The sequence below is a fragment of the Eucalyptus grandis genome, chromosome 6 (assembly GCF_016545825.1).
Source record: "Eucalyptus grandis isolate ANBG69807.140 chromosome 6, ASM1654582v1, whole genome shotgun sequence".
NCBI classification, from domain to species: domain Eukaryota; kingdom Viridiplantae; phylum Streptophyta; class Magnoliopsida; order Myrtales; family Myrtaceae; genus Eucalyptus; species Eucalyptus grandis.
In genome coordinates, this window is record NC_052617.1 from 2,087,209 (window position 1) to 2,111,618 (window position 24,410).

The 24,410-nt window shown below is 41.0% G+C and overlaps 2 protein-coding genes and 1 long non-coding RNA gene across 4 annotated transcripts; 2 read left to right on the forward strand and 1 right to left on the reverse strand.

Moving 5' to 3' along the window:
• Positions 1–6,425: 6,425 nt before the first annotated feature.
• On the forward strand, positions 6,426–7,927 carry LOC120294789. Of its 2 annotated transcripts, none has more exons than XR_005552090.1 (4): positions 6,426–6,846; positions 7,178–7,395; positions 7,466–7,589; positions 7,698–7,927. It is a non-coding gene; the product is annotated as an uncharacterized LOC120294789 (long non-coding RNA). The 2 variants fall into 2 exon arrangements; XR_005552089.1 differs by having other exon boundaries at positions 7,466–7,573; positions 7,698–7,919.
• A 363-nt stretch (positions 7,928–8,290) lies between these two features.
• LOC104431100 (beta-adaptin-like protein C) lies at positions 8,291–9,330 on the forward strand. Its single transcript, XM_039316139.1, has 5 exons — positions 8,291–8,403; positions 8,494–8,586; positions 8,676–8,887; positions 8,983–9,046; positions 9,177–9,330. Exons 2-5 carry the CDS (start codon positions 8,533–8,535, stop codon positions 9,294–9,296), a joined length of 450 nt encoding a protein of 149 aa, XP_039172073.1. The 5' UTR covers positions 8,291–8,403; positions 8,494–8,532; the 3' UTR covers positions 9,297–9,330.
• An 8,960-nt stretch (positions 9,331–18,290) lies between these two features.
• On the reverse strand, positions 18,291–19,806 carry LOC104451143 (uncharacterized acetyltransferase At3g50280). Its single transcript, XM_010065877.3, has one exon. The coding sequence runs from the start codon at positions 19,804–19,806 to the stop codon at positions 18,412–18,414; it is 1,395 nt and encodes a 464-aa protein (XP_010064179.2). The 3' UTR covers positions 18,291–18,411.
• Positions 19,807–24,410: the final 4,604 nt, after the last annotated feature.

Below are 24,410 nucleotides of genomic sequence, written 5' to 3' on the forward strand. Positions count from 1 at the left end.
TTGAAACACGATTCATTGACAAAGCAACATGCTTACATTTTCAGTGCATAAAAAGCTTTGTTCAAAAAAATGCCTACACTTTCAGTGCACAAAAGGTTTTATGCACAAACACTACATGTTTCATACAAAAAACCAGCTAATGATTGATATAAATTCACCTAACAATACCAATTTCAGCAAACATATCAATCCACTATGATGGTCTCCGGTGGTCTAGTAGGTCCAGCCTTCACTTGATTCATAATTTTGGCGCATTTCCTTACATATGGTCTCCCAGCGATAGGCTTTGGAGGAGTTGTCGTAGCTTGAGATGACTGAGCCTAGGATGACTGAGCCTGCAATAGTGGCTTCGGCTTCAATGCAATGTGTCTTCGAGGAGCTGCCTGGGTTTGTGATGGTGCCTTTCGCTTTAAACCAAGATGCTTCTAAGCTATTGTAGCCTAAGATGACTGAGCCTGGGAACTGGCCTCAGGTTGCGATAGTGGCTTTGGCTTCATGGCAACATGCTTTTGAGGAGCTAATGTTGCACGAGATGATTGAGGTTGGGAACTTGCCTTGGGTTGTGATGGTGCCTTTCGCTTTAAACCAAGATGCTTCTAAGCTCTTGTAGCTTGAGATGACTGAGCCTGGGAACTAGCCTCAGGTTGCAATAGTGCTTTTGGCTTCATTGCAACGTGCTTTGGAGGATCTATTGCTGCATGAGATGATTGAGGTTGGGAAATGGCCTTGGGTTGTAATGGTGGCTTCGGCATCACCGCAATTTGTTTTCGAGGAGCTGCTGATACATGATATGACCGAGGTTGTGCACTGACTTGGGAATGCATCTTTACTGTTGACGTAGCTCTTGAAACTACCCCCTTTGTCCGGTAGGTTAAAGATTCTTGCACTAGTTGTATTAGGCTACATAAGAATGAGCATGTTTTTAGCTTAAGAAGATAAGCAATTGCTATTAGAAAATTTTAAAAATATTACTAACCTTAAGAATATGAAGGTTTGTCATAGGATTTGCATCAACACCCAACCCTACCATTTTCATCCTCTTGGCCTTTGATTCTCTTTGTATTATGTCATTTTCAATGGCAGGTCTTTTAATCTTAAATAATAAAAAAATTCATTGAACATGATAATGTAGTCACAATACATGTATGCTTGGGGATTGAGGTATTACTCACAGGAATTTTTCAGGTCTATGCTTAGCCATTATATTGGCCGGTGCACAATAAATGCCTTCCCCTTGATTAGAACGAACTTCACCAACAGCATTGGCCGCACCAGTACATCCTCTAACATCAGCACTAGCCTGAGCAGAAGCGGTGGTAGTACATTCTCTTATATTTGCACGAGCACTACACCCCCTTACATCTGCACTAGCCTGAGCAGAAGCATTAACATGCCCACTATTGTCTCCTATTGAATTGGCATTTGCAGAAGCATTGGCATGGCTTTCAAATCCTCCTCCAGTTACGCTTGTTGTTGCTTTAGCTTTAGCCTGAATATATATATTCATAATTACTAAATTGGAACCTTGACATATAAAACTTACAATAATTGTTAGATGATAACTTACTTGTCTTTTCCGAGCCTTGGTCCAGTGGAATTAGCCTGAGATTGAGCATGAGCTTCAGTTGTACTTGCACTAGCCTGAGCATTGGATGTACATACATTGGCCCGAGCATTGGCCTGAGAAGCACATATTAAGCATTGATTAACAACATGTTAAAGTGACATGCCCAGCATTAAGATGATCAGTTAGTTGAGGAAATACCTTTTTAAAGGACATCCTTTGCGTTATGTCCAACCACATTGCAAAAACGAACAAGTCATTTGCTTACCCTCTTTAGTCATTCTATCACCTCTTACAAGCTCAATCGGTTTCTTTCTTCTACTCCTTTTTGGCCTACTAGGCATGTTCTTCATTGGTGGGGGTTGAGGAGCTTCTTTATTGGTTTTATTCCAAAAATTTTGTCCTCTCACTATAGGCATCATGAATTGATAAGCACTTAGATACTTTGCCTTGTTGAAGCACTCAACTAGATAGTCAATCGGGTCATTTCTCTTATGGTGTATTACATAAATGGCATGACAACATGGAAATTCCACTAAACTCCCAAGCTCTACAAGAACAAGTTTTTAAATTCAAATTAACAACATATTTGTCACCACCTTCCGTAATCTCATATCCTTCCTCTCCATTCCATATCAAATGACAATACCTACTAGCAGTTATATTCTCATGTAACTTATGTAAAATCCTTGGACCATAATTTCTAGTCAACCTAGCACATCAATTCCTCTGAGTATGCATTCTATTCATAACCATGATTCTAATATCCTCCAGCATACTCACAATGGCCTTGCACCTAGCCTCCACACACCTACCATTAAAAGCCTCACTGAGATTATTATTAATGACATCACATTTAATGTTGGTGTCAAAGAAGGCTTTGCACCAATGTTTTGGCTCAATATGGAATAAATCATCATGACATTCCCGAGTCATTTCCTTCAACCTCTGTCTATGCACCTTGAAATCTGACATATTATTACTCTTAACACATCTCCAAAATTGTCTCATCAACTGTTTTCCTTTGTATTTTTTATCCCAGTTGGAATATATGTGCCTTGCACACATCCTATGCTCTGCATTTGGCAAAAGTTCAGCTACAGATTGGACGAGACCTTGACAATTACCCAAAAAAAGAAAATATATATGAAAACAGAAAGAAAAGCATTGTAATGTCACAATCAATTTACAAATGAAAACAGAAAGAAAAGCATACCTTTTGTTGGTCACTTATCAAAGCCCATCCGTCACCATTACACATATTGAGGTCTGACTTCAACAATTCGATAAACCAAGTCCATGTGTCCTTATTCTCGATTCTTACCACTGCCCAAGCAATTGGATACATTTGATTGTTGTCATCCCTTCCTATGGCACATAACAACTCGCCCTTGATCAAACCCATCAAAAAACATCCATCTAATCTAATGATCTTCCTACATCCAGCCAAAAAACCTTTCTTGCAAGCATCAAAGCAAATGTAAGCCCTATCAAATAATGGTAGAGAATTTGACAATGGCCTTTCAACTTTCAATTTAAAATTTCTTGAAGGGCTTGTAGTGTAAACCTCTCCCAAGTAGTCGTACATCTGTGCATATTTCTTCTTGTAATTGCCTTGTAGTTCCTTCAATACTTTCAGCTTTGTTCTCCTATATTGATTGAAAGTGACATTTACTCCTAGTTGTTTTCTGACTAATTTCTTTAACTCTGGTGCTTTGATTTTAAGCATTGCAACAATGAGAATCATGAAGTGCTTAGCTAAATAATTACTAGACACTCTCTTATTCTCGAAAGTGATACTGCATATATGCTGATTTATATACTTTCTCAAATGAAATGACCTAGTTTTGCTATCAATAGCACCATAGATCATCCACTTACAATTTTCCTGGGCACACCTGGCTCTTACAAAGCTTTTTGTGTTCTTAGTGTATTTGATTGCTCTTTGCTTAGCCATAGAATACTTCAAAATTGCATTTTTGAACTCAGTTGCATCCTCAAATGTCATGCCAACAATAAATACTAGATTGGTACCACTTTGATCATATGATGGGAACCTACTTCTCCTCCTTAAGATAACATCAACCTCTTCATCACCCTCATCATTTAAAATTGATTGAAGACTGTCTTCCTCATCTGAATCAGCATACTCTGTTTTGTACCCATAATCATCTAACGATTGAGCCTCATCCACAATCGGTGGTTGGGAAGTACCAGGTGCCTCACTATAATTGCCAATTTTGAGCTTATGTCTTGCTGAAAATTCCTTTAATTTTTTCCTTGCATCAACCAGTTCAAAATCATTATTGTCACTCAACTGTTCCACATCCACCAAATTATCTGCATCATCATCCTCTTCCTCATCTAGATCCCTATTGGCATGGTCATCATCAATATTCCCAATCACATTAGACATACCTCCAGTTTTCATCTCAACACCCCCCATCTCAGCTCCTTTCTTTTTTCATCAACATGCTCAACATATAGCTTAATATTTTCAAAGCATAGATGATGATAAAATAGATCCATCACATCAAAGTTATCCCATAAATACCTAAGAGTTACGCCATCTATAAGAGTTGTGCTTCCAGGAACTCTGTAAAAGAGTTTCTCTATTTTGCACACACCCAAAGCCTCAATAGCTTCAATTGTACTAGACAGTGAACTCTTACTTAAACTTATTTCAGCAACATCAGCTCTTCCACCTATGTATTCCAACGGTGGGCTGACTTTAAATTTACCTCCATAGCAAATAGTGACATAAACTTTATTCTCGGCCATTGGACCTACAAGGGAACAAAAACAAAGAGCAGAGCACTTTCAATCATCAAATTATTGAAGCAATGTTGAAGTTAAAAGACTAACAATCAATATAGAAACAGCAAATTAGCATAATGTGCTTTACAACCGCAACTACATGATCAATAGTGAGAGCGAGGGACCTATTGTCGCCTTTCGGTAGGTGATGTTCTAATTTGCAGCAATGTTCTAATTTATCGCAACAATTGGAAAATGCAAAACAACCATAATGCAGAGAGTAAAACGCCTTTGCAAAACAAAAACAAAAATCGTAATATTACCATGACATACCCAAATGCCATAATGTAGACAGCAATACCTGCGTGAGGAGTCGCCATCACCTCCCTAATGCCGCTCGCTCCACCGCTGAGATGCCGAGATGCCCGCATGACACGTCTTTGCACAAACTCACAATCATCAAAGAAGATAACATAAAGTCGATGTGTGTCAAACTCGAGCTCTCTAAACTCCAAATAATGAAGAAATGAGGACGCCAACTGACGTCGTTTTGCATAATGTAGAGATTAAAGCACCTTTGCAAAACAAAAGAAATTGTAGCATTACCATGAGATATCCAAAATGCTATAATGCATAGAGCGATACCTGCATGAGGAGGAGTCGCCATCGCCGTCACTAACCTTGTCGTCGTCCCAACGCCAATCGCTTCACTGCTGAGATGTCGAGACTCCCACAATAGAGGTCTTTGCACGAACTCGCAATCGTCAAAGGAAAGAACACGAACTCATGACGAGCATCGAACTCGAGGTCGATGAGGACCCAAATCGCAAACTACAGTTCAGACAAATTCAATTTGGGGCTTAGGGTTCACTCGGAATAGCGAATGTAGACGTAGAGACAGAGGGGGTAGAGGGAAGACAACGATGAAGAAGACGTACAGATAGAGGGGAGGTAACACGATGGTTAAAAAGAAAAGAGAACACGACATCGTTTTGAGTGCGTGGCATTTTTTTTTAATCTATTCGCAATGGAGGAGAGAGAAATGATTAAAAAAAGCCACACGGGGGCCACATCAGCTTTTTTCGTTAAGAAATTAGACGGCGTCGATTTTAAGACTCGTTTGAAACATTTTGACAAGTTTTAGGACTTAAATGCACTTTTTGCAAGTTTTAGGACTCAAATGCACTTTCGTGAAAAGTTTTAAGACTCTTGGTGCACTTATCCCATATATATATATATATAGTTGTTTGATAATATAAGAACATGTGATATATTACATATCTTTTGCAGTTGTCTTAGCATATATAAGATATTGTTTCTGAAAATTGCATTTCATGCCAAATTTGTTTTGAAGATTGTGTGTGAAGATGGGCTATATTATCTATGTGATACTCCTTCCATTATTATTGTTTCTTTTGTGATGCTGACAAAAATGGGAAGAAAATGCAAAAACAGTAAAACACTGGATAAAGATCTTTTGTGATCTTGCTCGGGAGAAGTTATATAAAAATATGAAGTTTTCTTAAATTTATTCTTATATTGAACTTATTTAATCAAAGTTTCTTTACAAATCTTATTCACTTTAATTAGCTCAATATTCTATAAGAAGTTTGTAATTATCTTTACTATATCAGCAAAAATTCTTGTAGAATTCACATAGCGCCTTATCTAAAATCTTGCTTTCAATAGAGATTTTTTTTTTTTTTTTTGGTGAAAGTAAGTAATTGTATCGAGCTTTACCAACTATACAAGATGAAATCTCGACACCAAAACTTGCACTCAAAATGACATGACGTTAAGGCGAGTGGAAGGGTGCCAAGACAAGAAACAGGAACAACAAAACGGTAACCGCAAAGTTAAAAAAATAAAACCCTAATCCCTTCCGCGCGAATTTCCCCCTTCAATTTTCCTCCCATTTCCCTTTCTTTTTTCTCTCTTTTCTCCCTTTTCCTCCTCACGTCACTTCCTGCCCCCACTTTTTCTTTTCCCCTCTCTCCCTCTCCTCTTTCCTCCTCTCTCAGCCGAACCCTCCCACCTCTTCTTCTTCTTCTTCTTCTTCTTCTTCCTTCCTCTCGCACCACACCGCTGCCCCACGCCCCTACTCACCACCACCTCTTGGCCACCGAACCCCCACCACCCACCGCTCGTCCGACAAGCCGTCTCACCGTTGAGCCCGACGAGCTGTCTTGCCGTCCGCGCCGCCGTGAGGCACCGCCGCCGTCCCCTGCCGCCGTCACCACCTCTTGCTGCCGCTTGCTCGGCCGTCCGGGCCGTTGTTGCTCCCGAACCGTCACCACCTCCGCCCGAACCCGGACGAGTTCCTCGACGAATCTCCACACGGAGTCGGGCCTCAAGTCCCTCGACGAGTTCCTCTCCGGCAAGACCTACATCTCCGGGTAAAGCTCGTCTACAAGAAGCCGGCGAAGAAGACGACCGCATCCCCATCTTCGTCGGCTCGGAGGACCTCGCCTCGCGTGGAACCATGTATCATCCCACCAGAGGCAACGTTCGCGGTGGCAAAGACCGTAAGCTCTCTCTCTCTGCATCGTTCTTTTTAAGCTCTTGAGCATTTGTGTTGTATTCTCTTTGCTCGATTCGAAAGCGTGGGGCTTTGAAGCTTGGGCTGGCTTTCGCCTCCTCGACAACAAGATTCTCACCCTCAAGGTCTGTCCCTCTCTTTGGACGTCGATGGCTTTGGTTGGATTTGCTAGGGCTCGTGGCGCGGGTTTACTTGTTGTTGGGGGCTTCTGTGCTTCGGCTCGTGCGCGAGGGTTTCTTTTGAATCTTAATTTGGGGTCCGTGCATTGATGGGGGTTTTGATGGGATTTCGTTTGTTTTTCTGTTTTGTGATGGTAGGAGGAGATGCAGAGGGGACGAATCTGGAGCCGGAGTCGTATAAGGAGAATATAAAGGAGAATCAAGGGAAGATTAAGCTCAACAAGCAACTCCCTTACTTAGTCGGCAGTATTCTACTCTTTAATGTTTAATGTATGCTTCTGCTTTGGGCAGGATGCAAGGATATTGATGATGCCCTGCACTATACAGCCCTTTCCAATGGAAATTTTGAAGTTGGAGTTATCCTTAGTCTAGTACATCATACTTTCATAAAGGGGGCCTTTGACAGTTGAGGCTTTTTTTGTGCAGTAGCAAATATGGGAAGGACATGGATAGATATGAAGAATACAGTAAAGCAGTACCAGCAATATTGGTGGCTGCTTTCACTCTCTCTTTGTGACAAAGCTCAACTTGCAGGTTATGCCTTTCCCATGTAATGCTGCCATTCCATTTTCTTTGTGACTCATGATGCTTCTTGGTCCAACATATTGGCATTATACATGTGGCAATGGGATTGACACGTTTTCTTTTTTTGTATCAGGAGAATATGCACTTGATAGATTATGTCATTGCAAGCGAATGGGTTCAACCTCAGTGGCTGAAATTTTTGTTTGCCTTGCTTTATAACCTCAGCATCCTCTTTTACAGGAATAAGCAAGTAGAAGAGGTCAGTGGAAAAATGTCTTTGAAAAATTGATAGCTGAAAATGACAATTTACTTGCTTTGCCCATAACATGTTGAAATGTGATTGAGCGACAAACATGTAATTTCTCTATGACGCTGAGATTGGCTTTGCTTATCATGATGATTTTACCCCATGAATAATTACTCAATTCTCTTTTCATAAGAGTCATGTAAGAGCCAAACAAAGTTGCTTATAAGTAGAAATATATTATGTGAGAGGAGCCAAGATGTCTGTGTTTAACAACAAGGACATCAATTTTTGAGCAGACATATTAACAAAGCATCCTATTGTTTAATCAGCAACCAAAGAAAAAAAAAAAGGCAATGATCACTTCTGTAAACTTCGGGATCAAATGGATCTAAAAGACGTGATTTTTCTGGGAGCAAGGATTTGTATGGACACCCCAAGCATAAGTTTGAATATGATAGAGAGAAATCTGTGCAAAAAAGATGGCTCCTCTTGTTACGTTACTCTCTGCAGAACCAGAGATACAGTATGTTGCCTTAAGAAATATCAACCTCATTGTCCAAGGCGGCCTACTATTCTCGCCCATGAAATTAAGGTTGGTCCATTTAATCTTGCCAACTCTAGTGACCCATATTGGGTGCATTATGAGTAAGAAAGGCATGCTTATTGATCTCGTCATTGCCAGGTGTTTTTCTGCAAGTACAATGACCCAATTTATGTGAAGATGGAGAAATTAGAAATCATGATAAAGCTTGCTTCGGACAAAAATATTGACCAGGCATGGAAACTGGAGCATTTAACCTGTTGAATTTGCTTGTTTACTCAAAATGGTTAACTTTATGTTGTCTTATTAACTAAATGCTGCAGGTTCTGCTGGAATTCAAGGAGTGTGCTACAGAAGTAGATGTCGATTTTGTTAGAAAGGCAGTCCGTGCTATTGATCGCTGTGCAATCAAGTTGGAGAGAGCAGCAGAGCGATGCATCAGTGTTTTGCTGGAGCTGATTAAGATTAAAGTCAATTATGTGGTTCAAGAAGCCATTATTGTTATTAAGGACATATTCAGAAGATATCCTAACATGTTAGTCTTGATATCTGTAATTTTTGGAGTACGTGAACTAAAAAGCAGTTCCATTCATCTCTTAATTCTGTTTTCAACTTTTTTATGTTCTACAGCTATGAGTCCATCAATGCTACCCTATGTGAGAGCTTAGACACTCTTGATGAGCCAGAGGCCAAGGTACTCTTTAAAGTATCATTACTCTTTTAGTGTAACAACCATGTTATATGGACACTGTACATTTAAGCTTCCTTGATTCATTCTACTCAAATTTTAACCACCTTGTGCCTCTCCTTTTTTCACTTGGCAGTCATCAATGATTTGGATTATTGGCGAATATGCAGAAAGAATTGACAATGCTGATGAGCTGCTAGAGAGCTTTCTGGAGAGTTTCCTGAAGAGCCTTCACAAGTCCAGTTGCAATTATTGACAGCGACTGTCAAATTATTTTTGCAGAAGCCAACTGAAATGCTGCAAGCAACGAGGTTTTGCAAGCTGCTTTATCTGGGCATGCCCTCCTCTAAAAGGGAAGATTACAAGAATAAAAAACTGCGGAAATGGTTTGTCCCATTTACCTTTCTCCTTCTACTTTGATTCTAATGACAAGTATTTTTCAGGTAGAAAGTCTAATGGGATCTGATAAGATGTTATCAACCAAGACAAGAAACAGAAACGGTAACACAACGGAATCAAATGACTTAATTATTTCATTTTTTCTTATAAGATTTTCAACCGAGAACCAGAATCATGACTTAATTATTTCATTTCTTATGTTTTCTGCCAAATGGTTAGGAAGAAGATAATATCCTTGTGCAATGGCTATTAGCGATTGATTGGATTCCTACCATATTTATAAGGAGTTTTAAAAGGAAAGTCTTCCTAATATTAATCGGAGATTCAACTTTCCTATAACAACTTATTTGAGGCAAAACATACTCGACTAATGGAAACTCAAATTGATGGATGGGTGGTAGAAATTATGAGAAGCATCAACCTCTGCGATGCTGAAGCAATTGGATTTTTTCAACTAGATCCAGGCGAACGGGTATACTGGCTAGAATAGTCCTCCTGGAGATATGTTTAACGGTCAGCTTGCATTAGTAAGAGTATAAGAGGAGGTTTCGAAGCTGAAGGAAGAGAATCCGCATTCAAGGGAATTGAAGCTTTTAATTCCAAAGTATGAAGAATATCTTGTCATCTTATATTTTCGTCTCTATGAGCATTATTGTGTAATTATTTAGAGTTTAAGAGTGTGCAAAAAGTTATACAAACAAGCTTGAGTGCTTAGAGGTCATATCTTGTAACATTTAATCGGTTCTTATCAGTAAATTCTAGTTAATAGGTTGTAGTGCAAGAGAGGTTTCTCACAAACTCACTGATGCCCACCCATTGAAGCCAATCTTTCACATAAGTGTTAGCCTAGCTTCTCATGACCACATATCAATTATTATTGTCACGACCTAAATTTAGAGTGCACCACCTAGGGTTTAGGCTAATGGACTACTAAGTATTAAACTTAGCTCAAGCTCTCCTAAACCCATACTAATTCGCGACTTAGGTTCAAGTTTTAAGCATGCAAATGAATTTTATCTAGGAGTCACCACTAATCAGTTTATGATAGGTCGATTAGACACCTATGGGAGAATTATTTTACTCCTACGAATCAGATACTTTAGGTACGGAGACTTGGTTACACTAGAGTTCTATAATGCCATTTCGGTACTATTTCTTTTTATTTTCGAAAAATGTTTTTACATGCAGCTTGGATTTATTTTAACCTAAATTAGTATCATGCAATAGGGTAATTACGCGAGTGCTCAATCATTATTAAACACTCAATAAATTAAATAAATTGCACCAAGAAATAAATACACAAAAAAAACAATTATTTTTTGGGTTTTTTTTTTAATCTTGAAATCGGAATTTTACCACATAATATGCACTTAAACTATGTGACTTAATTTTACTATAAGAAATTAAATGAACCTATTATGCCAATTAATTAGCATGCACCTAATATTTTTTTTATTTTTTTATTAAAATTCGTAATAATAAAAAAACTAATTAAATTGTCTAGAAAAAATAAGTTTCTAATATGTTTTAGGGGTTAATTTGACTTAAACCCTATCCTATCTTAGAAAACTATTTTTTTTAGAAAAATGAGATTATTAAAATGTGCAAAGATCATCTAAGCCCTTATCTATAAAAAAAAAATTATTTAAATCCAACCTTAATCTGTTCCAAAAATTATCTAAATGTGCAATCTAAAATTGCAATACTAATTTATGAAACAATACACTTCGATGCAAGATTTAATTTTTGATTTTTGACTTTTTAGTATTTTCCAAGACAAGCAATCATCAAATAAACATTATATCTAAATCAATCGAGATATTCAACAAATAAAGGATTAAAATAATCGAAAAAATAATCCGTTGTCTCATGGGTCAAATTAACGATTATTTTAACCCTAAATGTCACAACATATAAGAAAATTCAAAATAATTAAAAATTTGATTTAAAGTCTTACGGATAAAATTAATAATTATAATAATTTAATAAGTTAAAATACTATCAAAATGCCCAAAAATTAATATAATTAAAAAAAATGATCCGACCTTTTATGGATCAAATTAATAATTACAATAATTTTGAGCAAAACCCTACGGATAATACTTAGAATATTCATAAAATGAAAATCACCTTCCAATGTTTAAATTTGTATGATAATAACGAAACTTAATAAATAAATAAAATAAAATAACATACAATAAATGAAAAATAAAAATAAACTACCTAAGGGGGAATTAGGAAGGGCAGTAGCAATAGTGGGCGGCACCGGGCAGAGGTGGTCATCATCGGAGCTCCGGCAAAGGGACTGACGGAGGTGTGGCATCTGGCGCAGGCACGGGCTGCTGGCGTCGGGGACGGTGGCAGAGGTGTCGTGGGCAAAGGGCTGCATGTGCGGACAAAGCACGGGCAACAATGGCGTCGCCGGGGCGGAAAGGGCTATGGTTCGGCTTGGGCTGCTGGTGCCGTCGCTCGGAGGTCAGCGAGCGGAGCTGGGCGAGGGCGCTGCAGGCGTCGCGGGGCTGGCGGTTACTGGCATTGCAGGGAAGGTCGAGCGGTGGTGACGCAGCAGGCGACATCGGGCGCTGGGCGGAAATGTTGGCGTTGGCGGCAGCAGAGGTAAGTCGCAGGTCGCTACTGGTGCTCGCGACTACTGCTTGCAGAAACTGCAGTGGCGGGCGGTGCTCGGTGTCAGGCAGCAACGACGCCAGGAGGGAGGCAGCAACGGTGGCGTTGAGCTCTGGTGGTGTTGCAGGGCATCCGGCGCTGGGTCGCTGGAAGGAGGACGGTGGCGAGTGGGCTGCTGCGGGGCGAGTTGCAGGTCGCGGGTGAGGCACGGTGGTGAGCGAAGACGCGGCAGTGGCGTCGCTGGGTTGCAGGCGGAGCAACAGTGGCCGGCAGAGGGAGATGCTTGTGTTCGGAGGGGCAGCGGCGTCGATGAGGGCTGCACGAGGAAGATGAACAATAGCCTCCTTTTTCTTCCACGTCCTCTTCCTGTTCTTTTCTCTGCTGCCCTCTTCTGCTGACTTTTTACTTTCCCTCAGCAGGTTTTTCTCTTCCCATTTTGTCCCCCTGTCCCCCCTCTTTTCTTCACGAAACTTTTTGCACGAATTTTCTCTCGAAATTTTTTTTGCTCTCCTTCTCACGAATTTTTTTTTCTCGATTCTTTGAATTTTTTTTTTTCCGAATTTGATCCCCTTGCATGCTATGCAGGTCAACTTCTTTTATAACAGCTCCAAACGGCCGCTTTCTATGGCAATTTTCGAGCTTCTATCTTCTGTTGCATTGACTTATAGTGCAAATCGGAGTGTGATTTTACAATCAGCTCGATTTTATTTTGATTCCTTCCATTTTGTAAAAATTCTTGCTCTTTGTTCACCTGATTTCCTAATTGTTCCGTATTTACCAAAATTTGAATTTCATCAGAATTTTCAATTTCTGTGCATAATCAATCGAATTGATTTTTCCCTTTTTTTTTCCTTTTATTTGCTTTTATTTTTTATTTCCTTAGATTTGCCAAGGTGTCAACAATTATTTGATCATTTTGGTCATGATTGGTGCTTTCTCTATCATACAAAGTCTATCTACAGCAATAATAATTAGCCAACGATTCTCAATCTGAATTGTTTTTCTCTCATTTGGGTATCTAATCCAGTCCCATTCAATAACTAGCAATCATTGCGTTAGGCGTCACCTCTCGGTGCATCTTGGTTTGACTTTGGGAGATGTAGCCATTTTCTCAGTGTTTTTCAGTGAAGGTGTATTTGTGGAAAGCAGGTAGCGTTTGGACTTTTGATTTTGATGAATACTTTATAAAACAACTTTTAAGTTGAAATAGTAAAAAAGAAAAAAGAAAAAAAGAGAGGGAGTCAACTCGACGACGGGGAGAGAGGGTAGAAAGCGTTGACCGGTGACCATAGACCGCCGGCCAGGCAACCCTCATGCAACAGAGCTGAGGCTAGCAAAGCTCACCGATCGGCGAAAGAACTCAGCGAAACAAGCGTCGACTAACCACAACAAAGCTAGACACAGCTCGGCGAAGCCCAACACTCGCAGATCTGCGAAGGTCGACTGTTTCTATAGAGCTCGGTGAAGCTCGTAACCCATCAAGGGAAGCATGCACAGTAAAGGAAACTAATATGGATTGCTCAGACGTCTTTGGCCGTGGCAATCCCATCAAGGGAAGCACACGTCCAAGAGAAATTGAATTTTTACAAGGTTGATTGTCAGTGTATAACAAGATCTGACTTTTATTAAGAATTTTATAGGGTGTGAATCTAGTCAAGATAAAAACCGTATATGGTAAGATCTGAAATCCAATCATTTTACTATATCACCATTTTGTGAATCACATCAATAGAACTGGCTATTTTTAGAACCTATCATGTCTTATTGTATGGCATGAACCACACATAAGTGTAAATGAACATGAAATGTACAAAGGGAGATGCCAAAAATCCCTTATAATTTACTGCTAAAGAAACCACAAATGCACGATCGAAATTAACCTTCATCAATCGATCCATGATTATTGTACGATCTAGATTTTAAACAGTATATGAGTGTTGTCACCTAAATTTTGGCAAGCCGTTTATTTATTTATTGTATAGAAAATTAGGGGTAATTTTATCCTTGAAAAAAATATTAATTGCATAGCATATAGATTTAGGTGCATTTGTTTTTAATTTACATTTTTTACACTTGTTTACTGGACCAGTGCGAATGGGTTCAAATTAGTTGGACTAAGCCCACAAAGCGAGTAGGTTGGCCCAAGCCCATGTTTTTTAATTATCTCGTGGAAAAATAGAAATTTTGAATTTTTTTTCTGGGATATGAATTTTTTGGATAGGGCATGAAAAAATATTGCAATATTGCGATTTATCTTTGCGAGATTTGGATTTCGAGAAAATATCTATCGTAATTTCGAATTAAGTATGAGAGATGTAGATTTGAAGGGAGAATCGAAAACCTATCTTCTACCCCTTTAAAAGCAACAAAGTACGAGGACCCAGGGAGGGGGAAATTCAAAAAAAAATGGAGAGAAAGAATTCGGGAAGGAAAAAAGAAAGAACAGAAAAAGTCGAAAAAGTGAAAAAAGAGAGGAAAGGAAGAAGGGATGTGCGGTAGGAGGAGGAAAAAGCAGAACAGTGGAGTGAAGTGAGAGAGAGACAGGAGGAAAAAAGAAAAAGGGTTAATACCTTGAAAAACTCCAAAATGGTACAACTGAGACAAATTTACCCCAAACGATTTTTTTACCACCAAAAACCCTAAACTGGTATACCTTTGACAAATTTACCCTAAACTGGTACACTTGTGACAAATTTACCCTCTGTTGGTTTTAGTTAAATTTCTTGTTAAATTATAAAGTTAAATAACATGTGACAATTGATCAGTATATCAATTTGAGATTTTACACTTTGTTTGTCACAGTTTATAATTTTTGTGATTTTTTTGTGGTATTAATCTAATTTTTCGGAGGGTATATTAGTCACAAATTTACCAGTTTGGGATTTTTTGTGGTCGAATAAATTAGTTTGCGGTAAATTTGTCATAAATGTATCAATTTAGGGTTTTTTATAGTTAGTCGAGGCAAATTTGTCACAGATGTACTAGTTTGGGGTTTTTCATGGTCAAAAAAATAGTTTTTGGTAAATTTGTCACAAGTGTACCAGTTTGGGGTTTTTTAAGGTATTAACCCAAAGAAAAATTAAAAAAAGAAGAAGAAGCAGTTCTCGGCGACTTGCTGCCGTCGCCCGCGCTCCGTCTCACACTGCCGGATGTCGCCCACTTTGTGCCTCGCCACGCCACCCCCGAGATCCGCTGCGCCTCCGCGGTCACCTGAGCCGGATCTGCACCCCTACCCGATCCACAAGAGCTTGCCCTACTGATCGCGACCTCGTCCGCCGTTGCCACGCATTCGAGCCCCTGCTCGGCGTCTCCGAGCATCGCCGCTCAGCCACACCGGAACACCGATCTGCCCGCGACGACGCTACTGCCCCTGCTCTGTTCACGATCTACCTGCAACTCGCGCCAATCCGAGATTTGCCGTCCTGACCCGCCGTGCCTCCTTCGCGAGCAATCCGCGACGCCAGCCCAGTCGTCCGCGACTCCCCCTGCCAATGCCGCTCATGCCCTGCTCTACCACTCGCCCGCGATTGCCCAGCAGATCTCGCCTTCGCTCGTCGTCCGTGAAGCCCGACGCCGACGGATTTGAGACCCTTGCAGCAGCCACGACCCGAACGCCTTTGCTTCGCCTTACTGTCGCCGATCTACAGCACCAGAAGTCCCGGCGTCCCTACTCGCCTCCGCCTGACGCCCAGCCGACGCCGTGCCGTTGTCCCTGCCACGTCCCGACGCCGCCGGAGCCCACACTGTCGCTGCACTCGTCTCCCCGGCAGCCCGAGCAGCGCATCTCACACTCCGAGCGACGCACGCCACAACAACCGCCTGTCCACCTTGCTCCGCCTCTACCCGAGCCGAGTTGAGCCATCGCCGTCCAGCCGCACCGGTGATTTACCTTGCCGGAGCCCCGAACGCTGGAGACCCAAACCCCCTGCCCGGTGTCGACGAATTGGTTGCCCCTCCATTTTCCTTAGGTTGTTTATTTCTCTTTTATTTTTATTTTTATTTTTATTTTTCTTATTTTATATTATTTTACTTTACTTTTAGTTAGTTTTATTATTATTGTTTAAGTTTGAATATTGTGAGTTGACTTTTAGGTTATGAATATTGTAGGCATTATTCGCAGGAGTTATCCCTAAAATTATTGTAATTATTAATCTGACCCGTAAAATGTCGGGCCATTTTTTTTAATTATATTAATTCTTGGGGTTTGTCGATAATATTTTAAGTGTTCAATCAATATAATTATTAATTTGATTCGTAAGAATTCGGATAAGATTTTTAGTTATTTTGAACTCTTTGTCGTGATAATTAGAATAATTGTTAATTTGACTGTGAGACAACGGGTTATTTTTCGATTATTTTAATCATTTATTTGATTGAATATCTTGATTGTTTAGATTTAATGTTTATTTGACAATTGCTTGTTTTGGAAAACCACTAAGACAAATCAAAAAAAAAATTGAATTAAGATTCAGTTTGTTTTAGAATATTTCTTGTTATCTTGCATATCTAGGATAGGGATTTTAGTTCGAACGAAAAATATAATAAATGCATTAATTTAGGATTTTAGTTGCATGTTTAATTACGTGGCAATTTTAAATTTTGAATTTTATAAAAAATAAAAAATAAAAAATATCATGCATATGTCATGTAGAATTAGGGCATGCTCCGCACGTCATTGCATATTAGATAAATTGCATGTTAGATTAAGATAATATCTTAGTTTAAATTAGGATTTAATGTGACTTAATCCTTAGTTTAAATTAGATAGAATTTTAATCTAGCTATAGACCATTTTTGCATTTTAAAAAAATAGAAATATCAAATGCACGTCATCTAGTTTTTATTAGGTTTATTTAATTAGAACTTCCTCGTCATTAGACCGGGTTATTTAATAAATGTCGCGTGACATATAGCTCACATATGAAATTGCATGATGCATGTTATTTTAGTTGAAATAATTTTATATGTCATTGCATCGCATTGCATGTCATTAGAGTTAGATCATTTAGATTGCATTTAATTATTGCATTTCTTCATGTCATATAGTTTGGGTCGTGCTGCCATGTCATATTAGATTATTAGCATGCATCGCATGGTTTTCATTAAATAAAGTGAAAACAAAAAAATTGAAATTGCGTGTTAATTAGAAATCATATTTAAAGTTACTGATGTGAATTCTTATTTAACAATGCAGATGTTTTTGTTACTTTTAGGTATGTTTTGCAATATTTAATTGTTTTCTTGAGTGTTAAATTGGCGGTATGCGCACATGCATAATCACCTCACATGTTAGGAAGATAAATTAAAATTAATTGAATTGCCAAACATTTTTTTGAAAATGAAATAAAAATGTACCGAAATGGCACTAAGATAGTCTGGAGTAACCAAGTCCCCGAACTCCTAAATTTCTGGTTCGTATGAGTAAAGTAAATCTCCCGTTACTTTACTTGAGTTTCTAATTGACCAACCAAAAATAGATTAGTGGCGACTCCTGATTGAAAATCATTTGCATGTTAAGAATTCAAACTTAAGTCGCGAATTGGTATGGGCTTGGGAGAGCCCGAGCTAAGCTTAAAAACTTAGTAATCCATTAACCTAGTTTTAGGTGGTAAACCCGAAAATTAGGTCGCGACAATGAGTTTACTATAGCATTACGAAACCATGGGTTCACTATGATGAGAAGTATATACAAGTTACAGCAACATCGATGAAATAAACCAGCTAGCAAATGCCTAATTTAGTTAGAGAGATAACATAATCATTCATCTTTATAATTCCAAAAAGTATGGTATTTCGACTCCCCCGATGACTTCGTTTTTATTTACTTACTCTCTTTTTTTATTTATTTTCTTTATTTCCTTTTTAGCGAAAGGCTCCAATCATTCTCAATTAGAGCTAATTGTCGATGCGTTTGGCAATTAGGTTTCGATTTCAGAGGGCCGTGCCGAGCGTATGCATCATTTTACGAAAAGAACCATTCGCGGCTTGCTTAGTAGTTCATCAATTTTCCCTCGGGACATCTTATGTTACCGTCTAAATCTCAAAACGATGTCAGACCAAAAAAAAAAAAATCTCAAAACGATGATATGAGCACGCTCCTTCACCATCTAATTCGGCTTAATTAGCGGAATACGTCTTATTTTGTTAACAAATAGGAATGGCATAAATAAATAAATAAATAAATAAAAAAGAAGAATTGGTCCGCATTCCAGGCTACTGGCGCATGCTTACGTCGAGAAGTAGAATCAATTTTATTAAAATTCCCTATCCGGCAACGACGACTATTCCTCCTTGGTTAATGGCGTTGACTCGACTTGCCCATAGCCACCGCGATGGCGCCCTCCGACCTACGAAATCGTCACGGCGGTCATGAACTCAGCGTCGTCTTCGAGAACCGCCATCTTCTCCGGTGACAGGCAGATCTCGAGGTCGATGCTCCCGCCTCCATCGCGGCCCGGATAGCCCGAGACCTTGCCGTCGAACTTGTTCCCTTGCCCGCCCCGCAGAGCCACGGCCTTCCCCAGTCCGAACTCATTGCCGTACATGTTGAACCGCGGCGAGCTCCACATCATGATGTTGCACGGATCGAACATTCTGCCCAGGTGGTACATATGCGGGTTCTTTATCCACTCCTCGTTCCACTTCCGCAGCTTCGCGTCGTTGTGCTCGGCCACTGTTGCATGCAGTTGCCGTGCCGCCCACCCGGGGCCTCTATCCAGCAGCTCCCCCACCGTCGCTGCCGTCCTCAATGGCGTGACCATGTTCCCATAGTATTCCAGTGGGACTGGGGGCTCCAGCCTGCCCCGGTTGTCCGCGTTCATATAGCAGCTTGAGATCTGGTCAGGCGGGAGGCGGCTCGCACGCGTGATGCACCGCCATACATGGGCAGTCAAGGACTGGAAGGACGAGATATTGGTGGTGCCGCATTGCCGGTTTGCCTCTCCCTTGAGCCCCGCGATGGCATCGGTGGAGAAGTGAAAGAATCGCTCCTTGAGCTCAGGGGCGTCGGGGTGGGCGAAGAACGATGATGGGTCGTTCGTGTAAGGCAGGCTGACCGGGCCAGGGTGGTCCTCTGGGAACCACCGGGTCAGGATCGGGGGACGCGACAGCTGGACGACATCAGCGGTGCCTTTCTCTTGCGCTTGGAAGATCTCGGACCACGAGTTGAAGAAGTGCCAGAAGGAGGAGCCGTCGCCAACAACATGGTTCATGGAGAGCCCGATGAAGAGGCCATCGGCGAGCTCAGTGACCTGCGCGGACAGCAGGGACAGGTCGTGGCCGTCGTGGTTGATGGCCTGGTCGTGGTCAAAGAAGGACCGGACGACGGCCGGTACGTACTTAGGGGAGAGGACGTCGGCCACGGTCATGTCGATTGAGGCATGGATGAATCGCGCCCCAGGGCTGTTGGTGCAGTCAACGAGGACGGTGTAGAACGGAGGTTCAGTCCGCTTGAGGGTGGCGAGGCGGCCGGTGAGGGGGTAGAAGTGGGCGAGTGTGGAAGAGAGAGATCGCTTGAGTTTGTCCAAGAAGGAATGGATGAAAGCGGGGCGGTCGAAGCCGGGGTCAAGGCGGCGAGGAGGGAGGGGGAAGAGGAGGCCCCTTTGGATGTAGTGGATGGGGAGCATGACGAGGTCCCATGGCGGCAAGTGGAGAGGGTGGTTCGACTGCAGGGGAAGCCAGTGTGGCTTGATGAAACAGTCGGAGATGAGCCGGACGGATGGAAGAGGAGGACGAGGAACCATTGCGTGGGTTGCGTGTGTACTGACGATGAATTGGTCTCGGCTCGAAGGCTGTGTACCTTCCCTTTAAAGAGGAGGGGAGAGGATTGTCGGGGGTCGACATTTTAGATTGCGTCCCGCTAAGATGACCCTCCTCCGTGAGAAATATGACAGTCAAACGTGGGTTACAAAAAGTAGTACTCAGTACTCCCTCTCTCTATCTCCAGCACGTCCCTACCGCGTCCACCTCCCCCAAAAACCCCTCCTGGGTGCCCTGTCCCCTCCGCCTCCGCCGTCGAGTCCAGTGCCCCATCGATGGCTATGAGTCATCAATAAACTTCTTTCTCTCTCTCTCTCTCACGCACCACCATGTCGAGAAAATATTGGGTGGTCCTGGACCACCAAGTCAGCATGGTCTCCAACCACTCACGAGGCGCCACGTGGAGAGGCATGGCCCTCACATAGGTAGGCCTTTTCTTCCTCTCTCTCCTCTCCCTAGTCTTCTCACTCCCTCTTGGCCTGCATTTTCTCCCATTATGTCGACTGGCCATGGACGGCACCAAGCCCCGGCTGTTTTTAACGTGGCAATCGAGCACAAGGTCTCGCGTCTCTCTCTTGAGGAGCCCTAACGACGTCTACTATGACCGCACCATCTCTATCAGTCTCGGCATCTTCGGGCTCGCCCCTGTCCACGCACTTGAATCGAAGTGGGTGTCCATGCGGTTTTGGTTTAATGCAGCAAAAAAAAAAATTTCAACTTTGGCCAAGTTTTTCCTTCTTATGAGCTTCTTGTTGTTGTGTATGAATACCCGGAAGTCCCGTGAATTCACATCAGCCGCACATCGTATTCTTCATGACTGAGTTGAAGAAGATACTGTATTAATTTATCCAATGATCCCAGATTTTGTTTGGGCAAAAAAAGGAAAATACCCTATTGGTAATTTTATTCTACCGTTAAAAAGTTTTTTTCTACCCATATTCTGCATTTTTTATTATATTTTTTGTGACTGGTCGTTTTGTAAGTAGGGCGTCCTTCGATTTTCACTCTTTATTTCATCTTAAATACAAAAAAAAAAAAAAAAAAAAAAAAAAAGATTTGTTTTAGTTTACTTAAGCATTTCTTTATCTAAAACGGTTACACCAAATCAAAAACGGTTATTTAAGATAATCTTCGATGAACAACATTTGTCAAGTATAAATGTTAGTTATACCTTTTGATTTTTACCTTCTTGCCCCCATAGTACTTTTCGCTTGTGACTTATAAGCAACAAAAGATGATTTATATATATAAGTTCCATTATCGTTTTATTATGACAAAAAAGGTATGTGAAATTTACATATTGCATCCGTGATCTTTGAGATATATATATTGATGCATATGCTGTTTGATAATATAAGAACATGGGCTATATTACATATCTTTTGCGGTTGTCTCAGCATGTATAAGATATTGTTTCTAAAAATTGCATTTCATGCCAAATTTCTCTTGAAGATTGTGTGTGAAGATGAGCTATGTTATCTATGTGATACTCCTTTCATTATTATTGTAACATCCCGATTTTCCAATTCTATTTTCAATAAATTGAGACGGGCATTTCGTTGGCACGCATATAATTCATTTCCTTGAGTTGGCCACTCATGTGAAAACTAGTCTATCAGGTGAAGCCGTTAAGAGATTCTAATGCATCAGACTCGAGAATTTGACCAGGAAGCGACCTTTCGACCGAGCTAATCTGCCAGGGTCATTACGGCACAAATAAAAATCGATTAAAGACCGGAGATAGGTCGACTCGACAGAGGCATGTGATCGAGTGTGGGTGATCCCACCAAATCACACAATTCTTGTCGATCGGCACTGGATCGACTTTTCTGTCGATTGGGTACCCTGTGTTCGTATTTGAAACCTTGAAATTATCCCGACAACTGAAAGTCGCCAATGTGTCAAAGATGTACATTGTGGCTTGAATTAATCAACCACGGGTTAAATGCATGAAAATTTCTAAAAGTTGCCCGGTAGATCAGGATGCGCTAGTATCATGCCAAAGTGAAATTAATCGTGAAATTGAGATGGAATTCAGAAATTGAAAGTCCTGGTGTCCATGAATGGACCTAGACTTAGAACCAGGGAAGGAGAGTAAATTTTCTGCAGGTATGCATCCACATGGGCGAACCTAGCCCTTCGGGGACGGCTGTTGTTAGCGAAAAACCACTCGGCCCTTTAGTTCGAGCCTAGAGACACTCGAGAGATGCCGGGATGGAATCGTTTCTAACCTACCCAAGCTGCATTTCTTGAAGGATCCTACCAGTGGAGAAGAGAAGGGATTTAGAAAGCCATGGAGATTTTCACAAAGCACACACTTTACTTGAGGACTCGCCTCAAACATTACACCCTCCTTGCCTTATATAGGCAATAAGAGGTCACAAGGACACTCATAGGGACCTAGCTCACGGGTCCGGGAACAAACAGGGCACCGAAAGGGAATTATTCGAACACATATGAACAAAGACGGTACTGTGAACAGTACTTTCCCTAGCCTAGTGCTACAGTAAAAGTGAACAGTGATTTGCTACAGTGAAAAATGTACGGACTCAACGGTCTCGTCCGTCTCGGGCATTGTAGCTGCAAACTGAATCATCCGAGTTTTCTTCTAGGAGATGTGCCTCGTATTTTTGTTCAAGGGCTTCAAGGTCTTCTGGTGAGAGGATCTGATTCAGCCTTCGTGATGAGGATGCTTGTTCATGAGCCAAATGTGATGCTTCTTCTTCTTCAGCCAGTTTGTATCTTCATCTTGCTGAAGGTTAACAATCCTTGGTTGAGGCCAGTTGGATGGTTCTGCATAAAAGGATGTGTCCATGCTTTGGAATTGTTCGTAGGGGTCTTGGGACAGAGGTCCTCCAAAGCGTGCATAGGGGTCTTGGGTGGATTGGACAATGTCGTCTTCGTTTGTCATCTCAGGCTCTTGGGATGATGATGCTTGTCTGTATTGTCCCGGTGCTTCCCTAGCCTGCGGTGCTAGGTCATAATGATCCCATGTAGTGGGTGCATTATTCCAAACGTCTTCGGGAATGGTTTTGTTTTCTGGCATAGGATTCTCTCGGAGTTCTCGATATTCCCGTTCACAAATTCGAACAGATCTAGGATAAGATTTATGAATCCGGGATTCTCATTTGTTCGATTAGGTTTGTAAGTCGTAGTTCCTATTTCCGAGGTGCATCAAGAATACTACCATTATTTCTGCAAAATTCCAAGGGCGTCGAAAAAATAGGATGGTATGGACTTCGAGGATCTCGTGTCATGGATCTCGGTTCTTTTTCCAAGTCTTGTTTCCAACATGTAGGATGATAGAACCAATTTAGAAATTCTAAAAGATTTCTATCACATTCTTTTTCAATGTTTCTTCCGAGCAAGAATATCCTTGTGAGGTTCGCAATGAATCTTCCGGTTGGGATTTCAAAGGCTATTAGGTACTTATTGGTTAAGTACCATAATAACGTTTTGAGCTGTTCAGGAAAATCATCTTCTTTCCGATAAGAGGATGAATGAATGGATAATTCATGTTTAACCCAAAGGATAGAGAATCGAACCTCCATTGAACTGAATAGGTCTGTATGGCTTTGCCACATGAGGTTCTCCAAATTTTCAGTGAGGCTGTCGTTCTGGATCTGTTGAATAATCTCTTGGGGATATTTCCAGCTTTGCAAATCCCTGATGTTCTCAATTTTGTATTTTACTCCATGGTTGAGCATATGGAACGCTGGCCTTTTGATATACATGTTGATCTCGGCTGGTGCCTTTGGTCTTGATAAGAAATCAGCAAGCACATTCTTCTTTCCAGGGAATATGCTTAGTTTCGAAGGAATATTTTGAAAACCATTCAGCCCATCGAAGCGGTTGGGAGTTTGGAATCTGTTTTTGTTTAAACTTGGTCATCGAGGGAAAGATGCCATGTCTAATTCTACCAGAAAATGGTGGCCAATGAGGTGGAACTCGAATTTTTGATTCCATTTTTGGCTTGCTAAGATTTCTTTGAAAGTAGAATGGTAATGCATTTCAGCTTGGGAAAACTTTCCACTTTTATGGGCACGAGGAGTCTCTTACCATCGAGTTCTTCAAAGAGGACAGCTGCCCAAGATTCATCACCGGCGTCGGTTTGAAGAATTCTTTTGCTGTGATGGTATTTGTAATGGTGGGAGATTTTGCATAATCTCCTTAAGTTATCGCTTGCTTTGTGCGAGTTTTTCCCCAAGGTGGGGAATTCTTCTTTAGCATGGATTGCAAAGGGATCGAAGTTTCGCAATATTTGGGACAAAGACCCTAAGATAATTGATTATCCCAAGAAATTGCTGAACTTGCTTTGTTGTGAAATTGTCCCGAGGAAACTTCAATAGTTCTTGAGCTATATGCGACCACGGGTAGTATGTACCTTTGCTAAGGTGCATACCAAGAAATTCAATTTGTCTGTGGGCAATATTCATCTTCCTTTGGGAAAGCATAATACCATGCTTTTTATAATTTCTGCAAAACTGCTCAAGGAGTTGACAATGTGACCGCTCATCGGGATCGTAGAGCGAGGATATCATCGATGTATACGGCGCGCTTGCTAGAATTGGTTGGAAAATGCGACACA

Bases quoted from the DNA above. Each gene is read 5' to 3' on its own strand.
- LOC104431100 (XM_039316139.1), top strand. From the start codon at position 8,533: ATGGAGAAATTAGAAATCATGATAAAGCTTGCTTCGGACAAAAATATT. The intron at 8,888-8,982 runs GTTAGTCTTGAT...TATGTTCTACAG, and splicing joins TTCAGAAGATATCCTAACAT to CTATGAGTCCATCAATGCTA. The intron at 9,047-9,176 runs GTACTCTTTAAA...TTCACTTGGCAG, and splicing joins TTGATGAGCCAGAGGCCAAG to TCATCAATGATTTGGATTAT.
- LOC104451143 (XM_010065877.3), bottom strand. From the start codon at position 19,806: ATGGTTCCTCGTCCTCCTCTTCCATCCGTCCGGCTCATCTCCGACTGT.